This window comes from Cotesia typhae, unplaced genomic scaffold (genome assembly GCF_013202065.1).
Source record: "Cotesia typhae breed Kobodo isofemale line unplaced genomic scaffold, CoteBio_Ctyphae contig_81, whole genome shotgun sequence".
Lineage (NCBI taxonomy): Eukaryota > Metazoa > Arthropoda > Insecta > Hymenoptera > Braconidae > Cotesia > Cotesia typhae.
In genome coordinates, this window is record NW_027423768.1 from 431,783 (window position 1) to 456,589 (window position 24,807).

The following is a 24,807-nucleotide window of genomic DNA, read 5'->3' on the forward strand; positions in this document are numbered from 1 at the left end:
AAAATCATATTTTTTTTCTCTTCTCTTCTCTTTCTTTCCCTTTTCTTCCTTCTCTCTCCTTACAAAATATTATTTCATTTTTATACAGCAAAAATAAATTTTTTTCCTTCCTCAAAAACTCTTCAAGCTAGACGCAAAAGTATGTACGGGAGATAAACGGATTAAAGTAATTAGGAGTCCAGGTAAAATGACCATTGGAAATATTGAGTAAATATAGTGACAGAAAAATGACACGTAAAACAAAAATGTAAAATATACCTGAACGAAAAACGCGTAGAAAAACAAATTAAATAAAACATGACTAGAAAATAATTTTTTTAATATACTTTTAACAGCAACCATTTTAAACAGAAAAGACTACAAAAGGAAAAGTTAACCGTAGATAAGTTAGAAATAGATCGATATATTTACAAATGTTGTGAAACCATAAGGTAACACACCGAGAATAGAAAAATTATAATTTTTCATTATTCTCTATTTAATAAAAATACACAGATCAGAGTTATTAAAGTACGAAATAGATAAATTTTTTTTTTTTAAATCAAACGATGACACTACCAAACAAAAATCAAAAGAAATGCTAACTTTTATGCATAATCTGCAAAATAATTGTACATATAAATCCAAGACGAGCAATAAAAATCGCAGATAGCGATAAATTAATTGATTACCACTGGCGTGAACAAGCGGAGCGCTTGTCTAGAGGATGGGGCGTGTTACATCCTCACCTTCATTCGCAGATGTCACTATCGCTCATCTCAAATATTACAAATTAGACTAAAACATATAATTAGATATTAGGGTGGGTCAAAAAAATCAACTATTTTTTTTTTACAATTAATACGGAAAAATGGGTTACTAGGCACCTTAAAAAAATTCTCACCAAATATGAACTCTTAATTTTAATAGGAAGATCCTCCGCGTCGCAGTTTTTCATTTCTTTCTCAGTCCAATAGAAAAAAATTCATTTCTCATCATTAATTGGTCGTACAGAAAAAATTTTTTTAAGAATTTTGTAGGAAATTTAATGCTCTACAAAAAAGGTATCTTATGTTTTTTCCGTAAACCTCACCATTTCACTAATATTGAAGATTTAAGATTGATTATTTTAAGTCAAATGTCACTTTTGTTTATGAATTTTATAACTCAACAAGAAATGGCTATTATTGAATGGGCAATAGAAATTTTTGTAGCAAATTAACTGCTCTATAAAAATGGTATCTTATGTTTTGGCGATTAAATTAATCGTTCAAAAGATATTCATCATCAAACTTTCATGTATATCGATTTTAAAAGTTTTTGATTAAATAATCGAAAAATTTCAATTTAATCTATCAGTTTTGAGAAAATTTCATTTTTTGTCTTTAATGTAAGTATTATTTGAATTTTGTTTTCAAAATTTTTATTCAATAATTCCAAACTTTTTATTTTTCATCATTAGAAATCACGATCATGTTGTTTTTTTATAACGTCTTCAAAACGTCTTAAAAAATTTTTCCACTACAGCTGTATATTGTCCTTGGGAAAATTTCTTCTGTAGAGAATTTTTGTTTTGTATTCTATTTACTCTGTTTCCCTTATGAACTAGCGCGACCTACATTTTTCTTTATAGTTATATTGTTTTTATTTGTTTACATTTTCTACAGCATTTCTAGTGTTTCCACAAGTTATGATCTTGTATATGTGATAAAACGATTAAATATTTACAAATTTTGCGGTCACTACATAAATTTATATATTTATCGAAAATATGGATAAGGAAATTCATTTGATCGGAAAACCCATGCAAAAAATTTCAGAACGTAAGTTGCAAATAGTGAAAGAGGTTATGAGTGTTTTTTTTTATCAGCTCAAAGTGTTAAAATTTGTAGCTTGACTTAATGTAAGGGTTGAAGATGACTCTGATTCCTCACTTCGAATAATCTCATGGCTGGTTGAGGGTTGATTCAAATCTAAAATAAGCGTTGTTATTTAATTAATGGAAGCAAAAATATGGAACTCATTCATTTTGACATCAAATAAGGAACACAAAGAGTTTTTTATTTATCATCTACGAACATATTGACATTTATGATATAATTAATTAGAAAAACAATAATATACTTTATTATTCATAATTTATAATCAATTTAATTTATTTTCAATTCTGATTAAAATTTATAATAATTAAATGTTGTAAATACTCACGACTTTCATCTACTTCCATCGTATTCATAGTACTGTTTAATTTATTTGGGTTATTTGAAAGAATTTCTTTCCGGGTATCACTTTTTTGATTTGAATATAGTTCACGAATATCATTATCAAGCAGTTTTATTGATTTATGATCTACAATATCAAATAATGCTTTGATTTCATTCTGAAATATTATTACATTTTTAGTTTGGGCTGATGATTTTTTTCGCACAAAAGATTTTTGCAATTTCAACCATCGGTTATGATAGCGAAGATTTTTTTGTATTACATTAGTTGATCCACTAGTCGGAATCTGGTTGTTTTTCCATAGTTCAATAACTTGATCAGTTGCATTTTTAGCACTTTATTTGATAGAACATTTTAACACTTTGAGCTGATAAAAAAAAACACTCATAACCTCTTTCACTATTGGCAACTTACGTTCTGAAATTCTTTGCATGGGTTTTCCGATCAAATGAATTTCCTTATCCATATTTTCGATAAATATATAAATTTATGTAGTGACCGCAAAATTTGTAAATATTTAATCGTTTTATCACATATACAAGATCATAACTTGTGAAAACACTAGAAATGCTGTAGAAAATGTAAACAAATAAAAACAATATAACTATAAAGAAAAATGTAGGTGGCGCTAGTTCACAAGGGAAACAGAGTAAATAGAATACAAAACAAAAATTCTCTACAGAAGAAATTTTCCCAAGGACAATATACAGCTGTAGTGGAAAAATTTTTTAAGACGTTTTGAAGACGTTATAAAAAAACAACATGATCGTGATTTCTAATGATGAAAAATAAAAAGTTTGGAATTATTGAATAAAAATTTTGAAAACAAAATTCAAATAATACTTACATTAAAGACAAAAATGAAATTTTCTCAAAACTGATAGATTAAATTGAAATTTTTCGATTATTTAATCAAAAACTCTTAAAATCGATATACATGAAAGTTTGATGATGAATATCTTTTGAACGATTAATTTAATCGCCAAAACATAAGATACCATTTTTATAGAGCAGTTAATTTGCTACAAAAATTTCTATTGCCCATTCAATAATAGCCATTTCTTGTCGAGTTATAAAATTCATAAACAAAAGTGACATTTGACTTAAAATAATCAATCTTAAATCTTCAATATTAGTGAAATGGTGAGGTTTACGGAAAAAACATAAGATACCTTTTTTGTAGAGCATTAAATTTCCTACAAAATTCTTAAAAAAATTTTTTCTGTACGACCAATTAATGATGAGGAATGAATTTTTTTCTATTGGATTGAGAAAAAAATGAAAAACTGCGACGCGGAGGATCTTCCTATTAAAATTAAGAGTTCATATTTGGTGAGAATTTTTTTAAGGTGCCTAGTAACCCATTTTTCCGTATTAATTGTAAAAAAAAAATAGTTGATTTTTTTGACCCGCCCTATTAGATATAGATAATAGATTATAATTATAGAACTATAAGTAGGGACCATAACAATTAGTAAAGAATAACTAGTAGATACTAGGACACTTAAGAATTATCTAACAATGATTCAACACGCAGTAGAACAAATAAGTTGTTTTTAAGTTACCATTAACATTCCAACAAGGAACGCTTAACGATAACACAAATGTATAATAAAATGTAAAGGGAAACTAGAGTACAGTACGCGGCAACATCAGAAAGTTTCACGAAAAGAATGTCCTAAGTCAACAACAAACAATTACGTGGACTAGACTCTGGAGTGGCATCAGCCGATGAGCCAGCTCACCCTGATGACGCAGGAAGCGTGAACTCCAAAGTCTAGAGCATTCTATATTTTCGAGAACCTGATAAGCAACCCTACTCCTACAAGGGCGCGTCCCTTGGGGAGTCTATAAAAGCGAGTTGCATCGGGAACTCGAGGCCTTTTTCATAATATCATTAAGCTACTAAGTACTGCTCTAGAAACCGATAAACATTACACTGTACGACGGTTTCCCTCCTGATAATTAAATTGTATCGCATTACTAATTAAATAAATCGGAGACTATTAATTTCAAATTAAATCAGTTTATTTCGGAGGAAACTCGAGTCCACCTACTGACGACATTGGAGGTCGTCTCATCCTAATTCTCCAGACCCCTTTATATTATTTAGGGCCGGTTCTTCTCAAACCGCGCGGTTACGAGGACGTAACAACTTATTCAACAAGTAGCAGCCAAAAATTAGTCCATTAAAATAAGAGTTAAATTTTATTTATAGAATAAAGTCGAAATTAATTAACTTTGCAATTGCAAAATTAACGTTCATTCGAGCAACGCACGGACTTACACTATAACAATAATAAAATGTATCTTTTCAATTTTAACAATAATACATGAATTACAGTGCATAAAAATTAGTTTTTTTTTTATTTAAAGAAATTTATTAATAAACTGTTTACCATAACAAACACTAAAACAACACAAACGACTACAGAATAGTAATTACAGTAGCCAGAAAAATGTTACTAAAACCTTCTAATGTGTAGCGCTGAAGTAGCCCGAAAATAACCTATTATTAATTAATGAGGAAAAAAATACATACAAAATTTCAAATTTTTTTTTTCTACAAAAAATTGTATAGGCCCTATTCAAATTGTCTAAAAATAGTTCAGGCTGTAAGAATATTCTTCATTAGTATAGAGAATAATAAATAACATTTTTAAAGAAAAATTCATAAATCTGCAATAGCTTGATTTGCTATAGAAAGTGCGGCAACAATAGTACGGTTTCTCTCGATGGATGCAAAAAGAACAAAAGATGGGACCCGTTCTATATAAAGGTAATATTATTTAAAGATATTTATAGTCTAAAAAAAAACAGAAGGATTTATTTATACTCTATCCAGTTAAAATGACTGGTAAAGTGGTTGTCAATTTGAATTACAAAAAAATTTTCTTCTGTCTACTGGAAACTAAAAAAAATTTTACAATAATTGATAGATCGACAAAAAAAAATAAGTCTTCGAATTGACAGAAATAATTTTTCACTACCAAAGAATTGACCAACAAGAGGCCAATAATTTATATGTTTACAATAGCCAAAAAAGATTTTTAAAAAGAAATTTCAAAAAGATTTCGTTATTAATATTAAAGTGCATTTTTAAATTTAATTTTTTTTTTTTTTTTACAGTAAACAAACAACTTTGAAAATGCTTATTGATACCGTATAATGTTTTTTTTTTTTTTTAATCATACTCGTTGAAGACTAAAAAAATTTTCAAAACTTTTTCAATATATTAACAAAATAGTTGATATAAAAAAATTTTTTTTAATCAAGTAATAATTAGATATTGGATTGAGATTAAAAAAATAATTATTAAATATTAAATTAAATGATCGAATTGATACATATAAAGAAATTTGTCCTCTGTATACCATACATAAATAGAAAAACCTATATATTCATTCTTTTAAGTGTATATACGTGTATATAATGTAGACATATCCTATACATAGGTCAGATACATTAGTAGTTTTGTTGAGATAACTAAATATCAAGCCAAGTCCAGCGTCCGAATGGGGAAAATGTCCAGAGCCTAATATCAAGCAAGTGCAGTCACTTGTTCGTTTATTATTTGTCTATCGGCACCTTATTTCTTAGAATGGTGGTGGGGGTAGGAGGGGTAAAATAGTTTTACATTTACGGTGGCTGGCACGCGTCAGTACAGACAAGCAATCCCTGGTTAAAAATATTGATTGAAAAGGATTGAAAATGATGAAATTAGAATACTTTTGAATAATTTCAATTCTTTTTCATGTATATATAGATATATAGTTCACATAGGGTGACTGATTCTCAATACTTTTCAATCAATATTTTTAATCAGGGATTAGTATACGGTAGTTCACGGTCGAATGCGCTTTTTTATTCTGTGTCAGATATTTCATTAATAAAATTTATTTAAAATAAAATTATTTATTAAAAAAAAAAATGCGTTTTGCACTGGTATTATTGCCACGAGAATCCAACAAAAAAGTGATATTACAAACACGGTTTATACCAGACTTTAAAGAATATAATACACAAAGTAAAACTCGTGTATATCGTTACAATGATGGCACGGTAAAACACAAATGTTTAATTTTATATGTAGCAGGTTAGTAAACAAAATTTATTAATATTTTTCGTATCTAAAATTAACGGGTATCTGAAAGTTGTTTAAATTATTTTTAATTAGCCAAAGATAAAAATATTTCTAAAGTGATCAACGTATAATAAAATACTAAAGTTAGCTAACATTTTTAATTTTTTTTTTTTATCAATAATTAAATTAGAATTAAAAGATATTTTTTAACAACTGCACTTACAGTTTTTAAAGTTTTTTACAAGTAAAAATTTTTTTTTATTTTTTCGTAATCATTTTTTCAATAAAAAAAAATTCTAAAAAATTTTTAATGTCATCTAACTTCATTTTCATACGAATAATTAATATAATTTTTTTTTTTTTTACAAAAGAGATCTTAATCTTATCATAAAATATTTAATAAAAAATGGGAAGTGGCTAAAGGTACGGCAACTGGACGATACGGATCTGTTAATATACGGAGCTGTTATTATACGGATCCGTATATTAACAACTCTATTTTGCAAAATGAGAGCAATTTTGCGTATGTATTTTTACGGATCCGTATAATAAGAGAGCTGTTATTGTACGGATCCGTATATTAAAAGAGCTGTTATTGTACGGATCCGAAAAACAATAATAGTCATAGCACGGCTCCGTAATATAACGGGACGTTATTATACGGATCCGTCTTATAAACAATTTTTTCAATAAGCTCATACAATTGATACGGCACTTTTATTCGTTTTAGTGCTGCCTCCAGGGATTCTGGCTAGCGACACGAGCTGTCAATTGAGCGCTCATTCTTAATATTTAATTTAATTTATATATTTTAAATGAAATTCAATTGCTGTAAAATTATTGATTACATATTACATGAATAAATTAATCATTGTAACAAGATATCAAAATAACTTTAAACATCACGTCATCAATCAATAAAATTAATTCAAATTGCTTTTTTTCTATTCGAGCAGAGTATTTCGACACTCTCATCTGCATAGATTACAATTAGTAAATTTGTTTATCAGATTTTTTTTTAGCTATTTCTGCAATTTCAGCGACTGTATTATTAGATCAGAATACTATTATTTTATTATATTATGTGCAGTGGTATTCGTAGCACGCAAACGAGTGAACAATTGTTATATCCTAAAATATCATAGGTGTCGTTGTCGATGCATTACGCGGTAATTAATTTAAATTCAAATCACTTAACTCTATTTAAATATAAATATAAAATAAATCTTTTATCTTGAAATCTCGAAAACCATTGCAACTCATAAATTTAGTTTAAACGCTCTCTCAAAACATACAATAAACAAAACCATTTACTAAAACTTCTCAGAAACACAAAAAGTACTTGAATAAAATGCACACGTGTTACTTAACAACTAGACCTTTGTGAAAACTCATAAAAAGGAAAACACGTGTTAAACATTTCTCAGGGGTTTTCCTAGTTAAAGTTATTTTAGCTAAATATTCTCAAGAGGTCATAAATTATAAGATATAATAAATACGAAATAGAAAGCATAAAGCCTTAAAACAACCAACACTGGGTCCATTTGTTAGATAAATAAACAATACTTTTAGAATATCTTATAATTATTAAATAATATTAATGTTTTAGTTGAACTAAAGAAGAGTTTCATATGGATTAATAAACAAATAATGATAGATTCATATTAATATTAATATGATGTATATAAATATATATATATATATATATATATATATATATATATATATATATATATATATATATATATTTGTATCGGCATGGGTTTTTCCTGTGGTTTCCCCATGTCACTGTTCTTAGAGCCTAAAGAAAGGTGAGGAACAGGGCAAATGCGATACAAAAGGCACAAGTCGGACCACAGCCGCAACACTAAAAATATATAAAGAAATATTATAATCTAACTTTGTTAATATTTAATAAGCAATAATACATGCAATTATAACACTATAATAATAATAGTAAAATACTGACTAAGAATAATATTATAATAAATAATAAGGGTAGAAATAATTAGTTAAACACCAAAAGTAATAACTATTGTAACTAACAAATATAAGAATCTAAGTATAAGAATAATATAAGATAGCATGACAGCCCTCACATATGTCCGTGTGTGCGTACCTAGCTAATATACAGTAAACCTACATATAAAAGTTATAAGCATTAGAGTGTATTCGAATATATGTTATTGTATGCGAACTGTAAACGTTAGATGAAGACATGTATATGTTAAGTGTATTGGTGTGAACCAGAGAGGGAGGAAGTGAAGCTGGAAAACTCGGACCTAAAACCGAGACTCCTTGTAACGACACTTCTCCCTGAGAGCTGTAACCGAGCACTTGCTGTAGCTGAAACCACTGAATAAAATCAAGCTCTCTGATAATTATTATTTATCATTTAAAACAGTCCCCCTAACTAAAGTTTTCCCCTTTTCTTAATTTAATCTAACAAATCCCATTATCAAAACCTGAATTAATAGACAACAATAAATTTAAATTGATCCCGCGTGACTACAACTCACACCTCAGTCCAGAAGAGGCGTTACGAGCAATCTAGTGACCTCGCTGGACGTAACACAATCATTACTAGATAAGTTACTGTTTCCTTACGACAGGTTGGGAACTTTTGTTGAACGTTTCCAATTACGCTTGGTGGAAAATACCTTATACCCCCTCTTTTCCCACCTCTGTTCTTCTGTTTTTCTCCCAAATAATTAGCATTTAAAGCTACTTAATTTTTTTACAAATATTCTGCAAGTTTTATTATGTACATTAAGTAATGACGGAAAAAAGTGAATCATCAACCAATACAGCGCAATTAAATAAATAAGATCATCAATCTCGGAATTATGATAAACAAATGGATGCAGTTCCAACTGTTAATGTAAGACGATGTTATAAATAATCACTACTTTATAATAAAAATAAATAGATATGGTCATTTCTTAAATAACTAAATTATTTTTGATAAACATTAGTTGACCAAAATTAATTTGAGAGTAGTCACTAATCTGTCATTAAAAAAAAAACACCATTCGAAATATAATATTTGTGGCGTTTGGTCATGTTGAAATTAATTGACTTCTAACAACTTTTCTAAATTTATGTAGAAGTTAAAATACTATGAAAAAAATTTAGTCAAAAAATTCCTCACATAGAAATTAGAAAAAGTTGTAAGTGCAAAGTTTTAAAAATCTATCCTTTTAGAACAGTTTATTTGTTATAAAAACTCTAAAAGTTATTTTCGTATCATTTATGTTTTTATACCAAAATCAGCTGACATTTATCAAATTTTTGGTTTTATTTAAGAAATGAATCAAGAAAAAAATTCTTTATGAAAAACTACAGTTTCTATAAATTTTTACATGTGAAATTTTTATATTTTTTTACAAAATCTGTGAAAAAAATCTAAAAATTTTCAAATGTCCATTATTTTCAGTATCACTATAATTATCATTTTAATTTCGTAAATACAGGATTTATGCTTGCACAAGCGATTCCACTCTGGAGATGATTTAATTTCAGCTATTAAGTCTTATGAAGAAAAAACAGCGTACAAATTTTGGAGGTTCTCTTTCAATTATTTGAAAAATTCACCTATAAAAAAAACGACCAAACCAGAACTAATATTCAGGAGACTACAATACAAGTGTATTCATTCTAAAGAACCCGAGCCTTTACCTCAAAATAGGAAACGGAGGCGAGAGTAAGTATAACAAAAACCGTAATCGAAAATTCCCTTTTTAGGCTTATATATGTGTGTAATCCAGGAAAAGCATCAAGTGCCAAACGCCAAATTGGCGTATATCTCAAATTATACGGCCTTTTAAACCGAAAATATGTTTGCAAAGAGATTGAGAAGAAAAAAATTTTTTAATCCAATCACTTCGCAAACATATTCTCAGGTGAAGAAGAAAAAAAAAATCTCGATGTTTACTAAGCTTAGTAATATTTAACATGGTCATAAGAGTACCAAAGCTCGGAATTTTATACACTGATAAAAAAATGAACTTAACTCAAGAGCCAAAATCTTAAACCAAGAATACCATTTTGAAGAAAATGATTTTCTTGAGTCAAGAGAATAAATTCTTGAGTCGAGAAATTATTCTTGATTTAACTACATTTTTCTTGTCTCTAAAATTTATCCTCTCGACTCAAGAAAATCATTTTCTTCAAAATGGTATTCGTGGTTCAAGATTTTGGCTTTTGAGTGAAGTTGATTTTTTTATCAGTGTAAAGTTTGATCATATTTTATCATTATAATAATTTTTTAAATTATTCAAATATTTTGAATTTCTTTTCTTTTTGTAGAAGCATTTAAAAGAGTAAATTTTTTTCTCAATCTAAATAACACAAAATGGCTTCAGAAACAATTAAGAGAAGAAAATGCGATAACTTTCGAGAGTTTCAAACAGTGTCAAATAAAAATTTTAAGAAATTTTTGCCATTTTATAAAAATTATGAAAAAAATTTTTTTGTTGCTCAGTTTGCCCCTTTCTACAGTTCAATTTTGCATTTTTAATATTTATTCTGGTATTGCTCCATTGATGTTGTTTTATTTTCATATTTTATAATAAAAAACGTAATTTTTCTCATGACTTCTTTGGGTTTTAAGAAAAATTTTCCTAGAGCTAAAAGGGAGTTTATCCTGAGGTACGCTGCTTTGGTACAAAACCCTATCTAACTGCTGTAGTACGTTATTTTAGAATGTGTCACGTGATGTACCTATTGCTTTCAAAACTTATTTTTTTATTTATTATATAGATTATCAATTCTATTATTATTTCAACTGATATATTTAAAAATATTTTATTGTTCATGTTTTCTAATAAATAAATGATTTTATATCTCAATATTCTACTGGTAAAATCAAAAATAGAGTTAGCTAACTACTAGGTCAATTGATTTAAACTAAATTCAGATGTAATTATAATTAATAAATTATGCTCTTTTAAACTTTGCCGTTGTTTAATTAATTTGTGTTATCATTACAACTTAATTGAGCAGTAATAATTTTAATGAACAGTATATAATATTTTTTGGTATAGGAAATTTTCAGCTTTCTGATAGAGTATTTTATTTTTATAATACTATCTCATTTAAAAATCTTTCGCAAGGCTTGCACAAGACGTCTCGAAAGTTCGATAATTATTAACGTCCAATTCTCTACTACCTAAGAATCTTGCTGCAGAAACTTGCGACGAATTTGAATCGCAAGCATCTGCTGCAGGTTTCTGATGTAAGAAGTGCTTCAGAAACCAACAAAGTAACATACCGTGAGCAAGTTATACTCAATTCTTGAGTCAGTTTCTTGAGACATGATATTGCGCAAGCGACATACGTAGATGAAGACGCTATATATACTAAAAGCTAAGGGTTTTGCGCAAGGCTCTGCAACAAGAATCTTGCTTAAACACGTGTTCTTTGAATCAATTATAAATCCTAAAAAATTTAATTAAAGAAATCATACCGATTTCTTCAGATTGCATTATTTTTTAGAGAAACTTTGACAATTATTTTTATAGAGAAAATTTTTTATAAATTTATAAATTTATTTATATGCTTCAGCGAGCTATAATGATTATTAAAAAATTTTTCATGTACTTACAGTTTATTTATATTGAATATATAAACTTTTTTATTCAATGCTATCAAATTTTTTTTTGTATAATTCTATGGTAATTGATCATTAATCATTACTTTTTCTTTATAGTTACATCCAAGGAACTAAATGTCCGGCAGGATTCACAGTTCACATAATAAATAATCAATTAGAAATTGACCATTGGAGTGATAGTCATAATTGTAAAAGTGTAGAGGTAATATTATTGTATTTAACATATTTTTGTTTTTTTGTGGTAAAATTTATTCGAAATTTGTTTATCCATTATTTATAGCTATCTTCAGTTGTAAATATAGAAGTAAAAAAGCCAAAGGTTGATGGTAAAAGTAAAAAATTGATCGGTTCTAAATTTGACAGTTACCAATCATTAGAAGCTTTTATAGCAAAATTTCAGAAAGAAGAAAAAGAAGTGTATATTACGCGAGATGGTAGAATAGAAGATTGTAATGACCAGAAGTTGCATAATACTAATTTAATATACACATACATTAAGTATGCTTGTAAATTTGGTGAGCCAAATCATTCTGAAAAAAAAGATAAGCTACGGAATACAAGGTAAATATAGGATTAACAGATACTTAGTTACATGCTCAAATAGTGACTTTAAAGCTCTATGACTTCGTACTCTCGTTCGATAAAGTTTCGCGAGTATTTCACGTACTTTTGGGTTCACCTTATATTTTCTCTTGTAGTTTTAATTAATTGTCACTAATTGGCCACAAATAATAGTATTAATATTCATTTCTCACGATTTTCCATACAGATCATTCAAAATGGGATGTCAATCTTTCATCTACGCACACATTACAAAAAATAAAGATTTTCTGGAAATTAAAGAAGTTAACTTAAAACACAACTATCACGAAGACAGTAAGGTAAATATTATATTTATATGGTGTATTCCATAAAAATCTAATAAATAATCTTTTATTTCTTGACGACTTTTTAATTTAAAATGTATAACTGTTAATTCTTAACTCATCATCATTAAAACTCATCATAGATCTTTCGATCGACAAAAGTATATATGTGATTTATTGGAAAATAGTAAATAATTTATTATTATTTTTTATTGAAATGCTATGTTAAGTACATAAAGCTAAAAAATTGGTACATTTATGGTTTTATTGCTCCGGTAATTTACTGCTAAAAAAATTAACAATTATAAAAATATAAATATGATTTAAAAGTATATCTCAGATAAAAACACATTTTTTTTTTAATTTGAATTATTTTTGTACATCTTTATACACTGGTAAAAGGATTTCTTAGCATTTAAGAAAATTTTTTTGTATATTAGAAATCATTTCTTAGTATTTAAAAAATATTTCTTAAATACTAAGAAACCCTTCTATCAGTGTATGTATCACTAAAAGAGTCAATTCTATTTGTATTAATCAAATGCTGTAGCGAACTAACTGTTATTTATATTTGCTTGTTTCTAATGCCACTAACTTCCACAAAGAAATTTACCGTGTCAAAATTAATTATAATCGTATGAAAGTACGTTAGATGTGATAAATGCTAAAAAAGCATATAAAAAAATTTTTTTTCGTCAGTCACTGTTGACATTTTCTAAACTCAAAACTGAATTATAAATTCAAAAGCCAAAAGGGGGTATGTTTCAAAGTATAAGCTATTTTGGCTTTAAAAATTTTGTGATATGTAGCCTAAAGGGCGTATAAAATTCTTATACGATATTATTCTATGTAACTCAATCGTGTATCTTCTCTGCACGGTTAATTTTCAAATTCTTCGGTATTATTTTGAGCTAGCTATATTTGGAGAGCTTATTGGAAAATGTTTTGTATTAAAACATAAATTATTTTATATGCCCTTTTGGCACAAAACCCTATGTAACTTCTTTAACACCCCTTTTTGGCATTTGTCATGCGATATCATTATTTCCAAATATGAAATTAAATTTGTAGGTAACGTTTTCATTTTCATAGATAAAAAAGATTGTAATCTGCCAATTATTAAACTTTCTTTATTCGAAGATTGGAACCTAATGACATTTCTCTTATGTATAAAATCGGTATTAATTTTTTACAGAAAAACTTTCAGAACTCATCAACGTATTTTTTAAACTACATTATTAAATAATAAATTAAAAATTGAAGCTTTGAATATTAACATTTCGAGGTGTTTCCTCACGATTTTATATTTTATGTTTAAATAAATATTTTATAATTAAATAAATCTAAGTTATGTAAAAAGAAGTCAAAAAAAATTTTACAACATTATTTTTCTTTTCAATTTAAGGCTTTTATTGATGACGTACCTGAAAATAGACGTTTGTCTCCAGGAACATATCAAATGGCGGTAAATTCCATGGATTTGAAATGCTCTAAAAAACTTTTGCAAAATAAAATCACGAAAGAAAAGAGTGTGAAAATTCGAACAAACGATCTATCAAATATTCACAGAAAAAATAGAGAGTTGAAAACTAACGATCTACAAGTTGTTGAAAAAATATTGAAACGTAAAGGTAATGCTTTCAACGTTGATTTCTTCAGCGAATATTTTCTGATAGCTCATTAATATCAGTCACCATTATTTCATACAAGTTTTTTTGTGATGGTATTTTAAAATTTGATCTTATTTTTTGTAGGTGCTGATGTCCACATTCTTCATAATAATAATCAATATCAAGGCCTTTATTTTTCCACTGCTGATATGAGAGCATCTTTTCGCGCATGGCCAGAAATTGTATTTCTAGATGGGACATATAAAGTTTTTAACACGAATTTGTCGTTAATGATATTACTTGTTGAAGATTCGGATGGTCTGAGTGAAGTGGCCGGGATTGCTATATTAGCACACGAAGACTATACCTCTATGAAGTGGTTTCTTAGTACATTTAAAAAGGAAAATGAAGAAGCTTGTGATAACATTGATACATTCATGACAGACAAGGACCTTACAGAGCGGAAAGCATTAAAAGAGCTATTTCCTAATGCATCCACACAGATATGTCGATTTCATGTGTTGAAGATATTTTCTACACATATTACAACGAAAATACTGAATATAAGTAATGAAGAAAAAGATTTTTGTTTATCTTTACTCAGTAAAATAGTTTACAGTAATTCTGAAGAAGAATATAATGAATATTATGAAAAATTGGTAGAAAAAGCGCCCGTTCAAGTCGTAGAATATTTTAATAGTAATTGGAATGACAATAGAGAGGAATGGTGTACATATCTAATGGTCAAGAACCTTGGTAACAATTCGAACAACCGAGTAGAGTCCATGAATGGAAAAATGAAGGAAGAAGTAGGTCGTAATAATTATATGAGCTGTTTCGCTGTAAAATTTTTTCGATGGCTTTCTTCTCATAACCGTGAAAATGATTTCAAAGCTTCAAAAAATTTCATAAAAAAAAAACTTCCTGTAGACAGTTACACTGAATGGGAAAATCTGTATTCTAATTATTTAACTGACAAAGCTTTTGGATACGTGAAGACTGAGCTTGAACATCATGATTACGTAACTTTTTGGAATGAAAAATTTGAGGAAAATGTTATTAATCCTGAGAATATAGAAGAAAATTATCAGATAAATTATAAATCACTTCAGATTACTATCACTTTAAAAAGTTGTGAATGCCTCCATTGGTTAACATTATCTTTACCTTGTCGACACATTTTTTCAATTAGAAAGCATTATGGTTTATCATTATTTTCTGAAGATTTATGTTCTGTAAGATGGTCGAAAAATTATTATCGACAACACCAAAGATCTTTTCGAAATTTAAACCAAAAATCCATCATGAAAGTTAAACAAACACAAGTTTCAAAAGTTAATTTGCCTCAACAGAATTTCGATAAAATAGAATTGCAAAAACAATGTAAATACATAATAAATGATTTAAAACATACCATGAGCTTAAGTCGTGGTCAATATTTTGAAAATAAATTAAAAGTTCTGAATGATATTAATTTTTTTTTTGGAAAAGGATCGGATGTCACAATAGTTCAAGTAAATAAAACCGCTTTAAGAATTAATGGAAATAGTGTTCAAGAAACGACAGTATTAGAAAAAAAAGTTGTATCAGTCTTTGATAAAAGAAAAATAATCACAACTTTGACTGACAAAATTTACAATTCGTCAAATTATTGGTTAGCAGAAAATTGGAACTTTAAATTAGAAACTTTAAGAACTATAGATAATTATTGGAGACAATTAATTGAAATAAATGTATATGAAAAAAAAGTTGAATCTGCAGCTACTACTAATGAAAACAAAGTCAAGAAGAATACTAAATTTGGACAAATAATAGAGTTTGATAAAAGTTGTACAGTTTCTGAACTTGATGAACCTGTGAAAGTGAATGTTCGTGGTCGTCCGAAAGGAACCACATTAAATACGATAGGACTTAAAAAAACTAATCGTCAAGTAATGCCTTTTGTTCTGAAAAGTAATTATTTACAAGCTATTGACTTATTAAATTGGTTGCAATTACCTCAAAAAATGGTTGATAACGTACTGAGAAACGAGTATATTATTAAATCTGAAGACATCTCTAAAGTTTGTACAAGTAAGAAGCTTGAAGATCGTTTCATGAATAAATCGGTTAATTTAAATATTCTCGAATGTTATTTTGATGAAGAAAGTTTTCAAACACTTATACAATCTGTAGAAGATAAGAAAAATAGCAATGTCGGCCATTATAACTGTTGTAATGAATCTTTTCTGATGAGCAGTCGTTTAAGAGTTATATACTGTGATTATTGCTTGAAATATTATCATTATAATTGTGTTTTTTTGAAAACGATGCCTAAAACACCTTGGTTATGTACTAAATGTAAAATTAATAAGATAAAAATTAATGACGTCGGTCTTGACGTTGCAAAAACTTAAAGAAGCTATATGAATCGTCCTAATGCCTTCTCGATGTCTGATGCATATATACAATAGCTTCACCGAGGTCAATTGCAAAAATAGCCACTGCTATAATATAATTATTATTATTTCTAAAATCTAACAATGCGGAGTAGTTATTTATTAATTTTTAATACCTCGATACTTTCCATTGTCTATATAAAAGTACTGAAAATGTTACCGGCATTTGTAGTATCTACACATTGCATTGACATACTAACTATTTAATTGAGTGATATTATGTGATAACGAGCTATTAAATAAAAATAAAAATAATTAATAATCAATATATTTCACAAATGATTATTTATGTTTTTAATTTAATAATTGAGCATATTATTTACGTACTTTAGAATAATCATTTAAATTGGATTACAATATTACTTCTGTATCTAATTATATTCTTAATGTAGTTTTAATTTCAATTTATATTGTATTTATATACTTTTAGCAGTACTAAAATTTCTTGAGCTCCGTAAAATTTTAGCCCGCATAGTTACTTTTCTAGCATGTCTCCAGACTTTATTTTTATAATACTAAATTTAATAATTTCTTATTGAGGTAAAAAACCCAGTTATTGACACTGGCCTAGTCATTGACACTTGCAACTTTAATTTAATTTAAAAAAAAGTAAATTATGATAAATCAATGAATAAAATTTTTGAATTATAAATTTTAATTTGTAAATTAATATATTATATTATATTATTATAATATAATAAATTTTATTAATGTATTATTATAAATTTTATTTTTTTAATTAGAATAAAATTGCAAGTATCAAACAACGAGGACAATGTCAATAAATGGGTCTTTTACTTTATACGTATCGTTAAAAATAGCTTCCGAGAACGATTTTATTAGCTTTGCTGCAATTATTAATGTGCATGTCTAGACTAACACATTTTGATGTAAAATGATATAGTTATACTGTATTCCAGACACTTAGAGTGAGTGTTTTTGTACTCTCGTCTTATATGGCCAAAACACAAACATTTGCAGTAAACAAAAGGACGTTAGACATAATCTTGAATGAGTTGCAATATCTTGTATATGGGTCTATGGTTAAAAGTTTTTTAATGCTAAAGAATAACAAAATAGTCTTTTACATACAAAATGAATCATGCTCTAACTTAGATTCTTAGATCTTTATTTTCATATGCAGTACTATCACTCATTTTCTTTGTTGTTGACTTCCAGGTCAATCCCTTCGATGACTCCCATCCAGAAGAAAGATGATGCTGAATGTATACCACCAAATAATTACATATTTCAATTTTCATATAATCCATTCGCTTTTTAACCTCTGCATGATTACTGAAAGTTAATTTATCTTTTCCAATAGTATGTCGATTAATCATTGATAAATAGACATCCGTAAACTTTTTGCTTATAAAAATAAGTTGTAGACCACACAGATAATTTCTCTTCTTGTTATGAGAAACAGAAACTGAGAAAGAGCCTGTGTCATCTTTGTTGTGTAATATTATAAATTAAAATATAAATAGACCCCCCCCCCCCGAGAAAATGATCAAACTTGATTAGACATGAAAATGACCGGACATGATCAGACCTCATCAGGTCAGTTCATGATTAGTTAGACATGGACCAACATATTAGACCTCGAAGTTTTGATCTTCCAGGTGGGACCAGACTTAAACAGGCATGGTCATTCATGATAAAACCTGAAGTATTCAATGCTTCAGACATGAGCAGACAGTCATGCCTGCTGAGGCTTGAAGTATTTAATCCTTCAAAAATGACCATGTCTTAAAATTTATTTCCAGGTCATATTAATTTGTTTTGATAGATAAATTTAACATAGAATAAATAGAAGAGATTAACGCGTAGTCATTAGAGTAAATTTATCCATGAACAAAGTTCTGTATTAATAAAAATATTTTGTTATTCACAATAAAAGTTAGAGTAAAAAATTTTCTATACACTACACCGATATATTATTACAACTTTAGAGTGTATATTCTATATTTTTTTATGTATATGTTAATGTTAAATAGATTAATGGCTAGTCGTGATATTGTTCTAAAGCTTTACAGAAATTTGATTCATGAGAGCAAGAAATGAATTGCCTATAATTATCGTGAATATATAAGCTCTCAAGAAAGTGAGATACGAGTTCCAAGAAAGCAAAACTCTGAAGGATGATAAACTGACAGCCGACTGCGACAGAAAGGGCTTAAAAATCTTGAAATAATAAAAAAACAAGTTATTTTGAGTAATTTGCACAGAACCAGAGATTGTACCGGTATCAGACCCCTGATTATTGAGATAAGACGACAGGCTGAAGATAAAGTTCATTCTAGTAAATAACAATCATTATTAGTATTTTTTTTTTATTATTGTTTAAGTTTGTTTAAATTATAATTGAACTATTTATTAAGTATAAATTATGCAAACAATATACATTATAATAACATAATTAATAAGAAATTAAATGAGATCAGAGGTAGAGGTAGAATTTGGCGTTGAGGTAGAAAATTTGCCATTTTCATTTGAAGATATATTATATGTATTATCCAGTGCTCTTTTTTTTCGGTTTCTGAAGATGACAAAGGGGAAAACTTCGGTGAAGTATAAATCGATGATAGTGAAGACAATGATGACGAGCGGCGTGGTGAAGAGGGGTACGATGAAGAACGACGTGATGAAGAGCGGGGTGATGAAGAGCGAGAGCGGCCTGATGAAGAGCGGGGCGATAAAGAGCGAGAGCGGCATGATGAACCATTTGAGTCGGATGATGAACGTCGCACAGCAAAATTTGCTGGAGGTGCATCCAAAGGTAGCACCCTCAACTATAAAAAAATTTATATTTATAGTATTAGATAAAAAAGCTGTAATTTAAAAAAAAAGGTAAACAGCAATAGATGTAATATTACGTCGCAATTGTGCTGATCATTCCAACGATGAATCTCCAGAACAGAATACTTCTGGGCCAATCTTAAAGAAAAAAAAGCTGGACAATTTGTACCTATCTTCGGGCTGTCATAGAATTAAAAATATCAAAATTTAAACAATTATTAAGGACAATAACGATTGAAACTAGATGAATGTGTACTTACTTCTTAACTCTTCTCTTATAGACTTTCGGGGGCCCATTATGAATACATTTCGCTGTAGCTGTGTAAATTTGCAGTTCAGGATTTACTGGATGCAGCAAATTTCTTTTGTCGACATACGTTGTCGAAGTATAAGTAAAATTTCGGTTTGTTGTGCGCTGATAGTGGTTTACAGCAGCATCTAAGGCTTCTCGTGACTGAAAAGTTGCACCCAAAAATAAGCTCATCTAAAAAGAACCAAATGTATGGATGTAATATGAAATAAAATAAGGATTATAAAAAAAGTAGTAAAACGAAGGAATTTATTTAATTATAACTTATTTATTTAATTAATTAACTTATTTAATTATTTAATTTTGATTAAAGAACATGCATTAGAAAATAAAAACAAAAAATGTAATAAAAAGTGATAATTACCTTAAATAAATTTTATCGTAGAATTTTTTTATAAATACTTTTGTCTTTCGCAGAATTGATTTATAATGTTTACCCAACTAAATAAAAAGAATCAAAGAGCTTTCATATGAGAAACAGATGATAAACACTAACGACTAAGGAAAAAGAAAGAGGAGCTATAATGTATTTCCTAACAAGCGTAAGTGGAAACGTTCAACTATATATAAAGTTCACAAATTACCGTAAGAAAACAGTAACGTGTCTGCTGGTAACAATCACTCAGCCAGGGCTCAAATGAATTCGCGCCATTCATAAGCGCCAAGGAAAATTTTGAATTTAGCAATCAATATCAAATTACAAATGAATAAATAAAAAAAATTTTTGAATGTAAAAAGAATATCGTCATTGAGCAATTATTTGTTTCTCCAAAAATTTAATTTTTAAGGGCCAGTTTTTCAATTCGAGATAATATTTTATCCTATGCCAATACATATATATATATATATATATATATATATATATATATATATATATATATATATATATATATATATATATATCTATTTATTTTATGTTTATAGATATAAACTGACAATATTCATTTTATCCTGGATAAAATTTTATCTCGGATTGAAAAACTGGCCCTAAAAGATATAATATAAGTGACTATAAAAAATTATAATTTGGTGTATAAGACGGATCCGTATAATAACGTCCCGTTATATTACGGAGCCGTGCTATGACTATTATTGTTTTTCGGATCCGTACAATAACAGCTCTTTTAATATACGGATCCGTACAATAACAGCTCTCTTATTATACGGATCCGTAAAAATACATACGCAAAATTGCTCTCATTTTGCAAAATAGAGCTGTTAATATACGGATCCGTATAATAACAGCTCCGTATATTAACAGATCCGTATCATCCAGTTGCCGTACCTTTAGCCACTTCCTAAAAAATGATATTTCTAATAACGATCGAAAATAGATTATAGTCTAAGATAATGTTTTGAATAATTTTTTTGTATTGCTTCTATATATTTTTTTTTAATTCTATAATTGCGTTATCAAGTATTTTCAAAATTTGTAATATTTAGAAATTTAACAACAATTAAAATTTTTCATTCCAAACAAATAATAAAATAATTGTTTATAACAATAATTTTTAAGTAATTTCAGTTCAATATATATTTTTCTGTTATTCAATCAAATTTTTTCATCTCAAATCGTTATTTAACTATTAAATTTTTTATGACATTAAAGATAGCAGCCGTTTGATCATTTTTTAATTACTTCTTACGAAAAAATTTTATCCGAAAAATTATTTAAAAAACATTTCGTTATTGAATTTTTAAAATTTATACATATCAATTTTCTTTCCTATAATTAATTCATTAAAATAATTCTTAAAAATATCAAATAATTGCTAAGTTAATTTTCATATATTTTTGGGTGACGTAATAACAATAATAATGTAATCCGGCTTTGTAACAAGAAAACGAAAAAATAAAATAACAGACAACGTTAAAGACGAGGATTTAGTTCTTAACGTATATTAGTACAAAGAGTAACTCTTATCTTGAATAATATCTAAACGTACACTCTCGCCAGGAGCATATATACAACAGTCGAAGTAGTTCAGTTTGCAACTATCTTTAATAATTTATTTTTACTTTTTTTTTTTTTTTTTTTTTTTTATTAGTAATTGTGAATTTAATAAATTTACAATATAAATGCTTAAGTTAAAATCGTAATTTATGAAAATAACCATTCTAAATTTTTAATTTCGATCTAATAACTGATCTTAGTGATAAAAGCTTTCGTTAAAAAAATCTTAATTATATTTCAAGACCACTGTGCCATGTACTTAAAATGTGAATCTTTTTATTAATACTAAGGTAGTGTACGTATGTCTAAGTTAAAACAAAAAAAAAATGTACTTATGTACCTTATTTTATGAAAATGATCTAATGCAAACAAATATTGAAACATAGCTAATTGTTGACAATTATCATATGTTTTAAATATTTTCGGTATAAATGTAATAAAAAATTAGGCATATTATTTTAAACTATGGAAACGAAAATTAAACGAAATACACACCCTTGTGGAAATAATTCTCAGAAAAAACTCTTGAAAAGCCTTTATAATTCTGAATAAGACTTTTTGAAAGTCTTCACATCCTTAACTAAGTGAAGGAAAGACTTAATAAGTCGTCAAAATTCAGCAAAACTCTTCAAAAGTCAAATTTTCCCTGTAATTTCGGACTTTCTCAAAGAGTTATTAAGACTTGATAAGACTTATTCAGTTTTACAGGAAAAGAAGAGAATATTTCTTTTCAAAAAAATTACTTATCAGAATTAAAGAAAATTGAAAATAAAACTATAAAAAAGAATTAATGCATGTTTTGTAAGAATTGTTGTAAAATAATATTTTCATCACGAAAATACTTTGATGGGCATCGAATCACTCGTAGTTGAGCAAGTCAAAACATCAACAGCAAATGAAGTGCACTTGCTGTTGGAAACAGATACTACTCAAAGAGTAAATCCAATCGGTATTTAATTTGGACTATCAAATATTTAAGTCAACTTTCTAGGTAGGAGAGTATTTTCTAACCACACGTCACCTATTGGAAACTAAGAACACTTAAAGATTCTAACTGTAAATTCGTAAACTAAAATGTGGTTAGTATCAATTAATTCCAGCAGATAGCGTGTGGATAGAAAATTCTCTCCTACCTAGAAAGTTGACTTAAATATTTGATAGTCCAAATTAAATACCGATTGGATTTACTCTTTGAGTAGTATCTGTTTCCAACAGCAAGTGCATTTTATTTGCTGTTGATGTTTTGACTTGCTCAACTACGAGTGATTCGATGCCCATCAAAGTATTTTCGTGATGAAAATATTATTTTACAAAAATTCTTACAAAACATGCATTAATTCTTTTTTATAGTTTTATTTTCAATTTTCTTTCATTCTGATAAGTAATTTTTTTGAAAAGAAATATTCTCTTCTTTTCCTGTAAAACTCAATAAGTCTTATCAAGTCTTATTAACTCTTTGAGAAAGTCCGAAATTACAGGGAAAATGTGACTTTTGAAGAGTTTTGCTGAATTTTGACGACTTATTAAGTCTTTCCTTCACTTAGTTAGGGATGTGAAGACTTTCGAAAAGTCTTATTCAGAGTTATAAAGACTTTTCAAGAGTTCTTTCTGAGAATTATTTCCACAAGGGCACGAAGAAATCGTTGATAAATACTTATGAATTGATTCAAAAAAATATTAATAGCAAAAAATATTTTATGTTATCAATTATTATGTAAGTTGTGAAAATTATATGATTCATAACATCAAATTTATTTTGTGTACGTTTTATTACTTCTTGAGTATTTGTTAAAATTGATTTTATCTGTATTAAAATTTTTAACGTGAAAAATTAATTTACGCTTCAACGATTTTACTGAAAAGTGTTGAATAGTCAAAAACTATTCAGTTTATTCCACTTTTTTTTTTTTTTTTTTTAACTGTCAATTGAATCTTGACGTAAATCAGATAAAAAGTTTTTACGCTTTTCATAAAATTAAAAAAAAAAAATTTGTTGAAAATTATTTGATAGTGTTGATACTTACGAGATTTTAGATATGTTTATTGGTTGATTATGTTTTTAAATCATAATTATATAAAAATATTATTAAAATTCATCCACACTGATTCATGATAGCTAATTGATTTTAAACTTTAGATTCTGTCGAGGAATTAGAAGATCCTAACTTGCGTTATCGGATTTCAAAAATAACAAATTATTCATCGTTTTGTACCTCCTCATCGGAAAATGAAGAAATAGGTGTATCAAAGGCTTGTGACGTAAGGTCTAGTGGGAGCGAGTGAGACGGTGAGCGTGAGCGCGCAGACAGCGGGAGCAAAGGTGCGAGCGAGACAGCGAGGCGGCAGTAGGAATACCTACTCTTCGATCGTCATGTTCGCCTGATACTAAGCCAGCCGGAACCGCCGGAAAGATATTATTTTCATTTGTTTTTTTTACTGTATTATTGTTAACAAAGTATTATTATTATTTAAGACCGGTTATTTCAGTTTAGTTATCGTTATTTATGTATAACATTCTTTTGTTTATCCACGGACTACTATTATTTTTGTTTTTTAAATGTCGGGACACCGATTTGTGTACCTCGATTAATTTTACTTATTCTTGTTTATATTACTTAACAATCGTTTTTGTTTATGGTTTAAGAAAATTTTGTTTACTTGTTCCAAAATTTGCTAGCGCGTAAATATTGAAAATAAAATATATTGAGTGATTAAAAAATTGCCTAATAATTATTTTGGACGAAAAGATTAAATCGCCAAAATAATTATTTGAATGAATATTTTTCTAAGTTTTGTGATATTTTAGTATGAAAAATAATTTTGGGAAAATTATTTCAACTTAAGCGCAAAGGAAATTTTATAAGTCCCGAGCCAAATTTAGTATGGGAACTAAACGAATGGATAAAGAATGAACGAAATGTCGATTGAAA

The 24,807-nt window shown here is 27.7% G+C and overlaps 2 protein-coding genes across 8 annotated transcripts; one reads left to right on the plus strand and one right to left on the minus strand.

The window, feature by feature from the left end:
- The first annotated feature begins 5,564 nt into the window (after window positions 1-5,564).
- On the plus strand, window positions 5,565-17,069 carry LOC141533044 (uncharacterized). 7 transcript variants are annotated; one of them, XM_074251710.1, is made up of 9 exons: window positions 5,565-5,824; window positions 6,081-6,298; window positions 9,042-9,167; window positions 9,760-9,989; window positions 11,997-12,102; window positions 12,181-12,461; window positions 12,670-12,781; window positions 14,172-14,397; window positions 14,521-17,069. In XM_074251710.1, the coding sequence occupies exons 3-9, from the start codon at window positions 9,144-9,146 to the stop codon at window positions 16,770-16,772; spliced, it is 3,231 nt and encodes a 1,076-aa protein (XP_074107811.1). In that variant the 5' UTR covers window positions 5,565-5,824; window positions 6,081-6,298; window positions 9,042-9,143; the 3' UTR covers window positions 16,773-17,069. The 7 variants fall into 7 exon arrangements, with proteins under 7 accessions (XP_074107811.1, XP_074107805.1, XP_074107806.1 ...); XM_074251705.1 differs by lacking the exon at window positions 5,565-5,824 and adding an exon at window positions 5,857-5,883 and having other exon boundaries at window positions 6,029-6,298; XM_074251708.1 differs by lacking the exon at window positions 5,565-5,824 and adding an exon at window positions 5,864-5,958.
- Window positions 17,070-18,703: 1,634 nt separating this feature from the next.
- On the minus strand, window positions 18,704-20,384 carry LOC141533046 (uncharacterized). The gene is made up of 4 exons (XM_074251713.1): window positions 20,288-20,384; window positions 19,874-20,097; window positions 19,691-19,793; window positions 18,704-19,606 (listed from the first exon to the last, which is right to left on the minus strand). The coding sequence occupies exons 2-4, from the start codon at window positions 20,095-20,097 to the stop codon at window positions 19,220-19,222; spliced, it is 714 nt and encodes a 237-aa protein (XP_074107814.1). The 5' UTR covers window positions 20,288-20,384; the 3' UTR covers window positions 18,704-19,219.
- Between the last annotated feature and the right edge of the window lie 4,423 nt (window positions 20,385-24,807).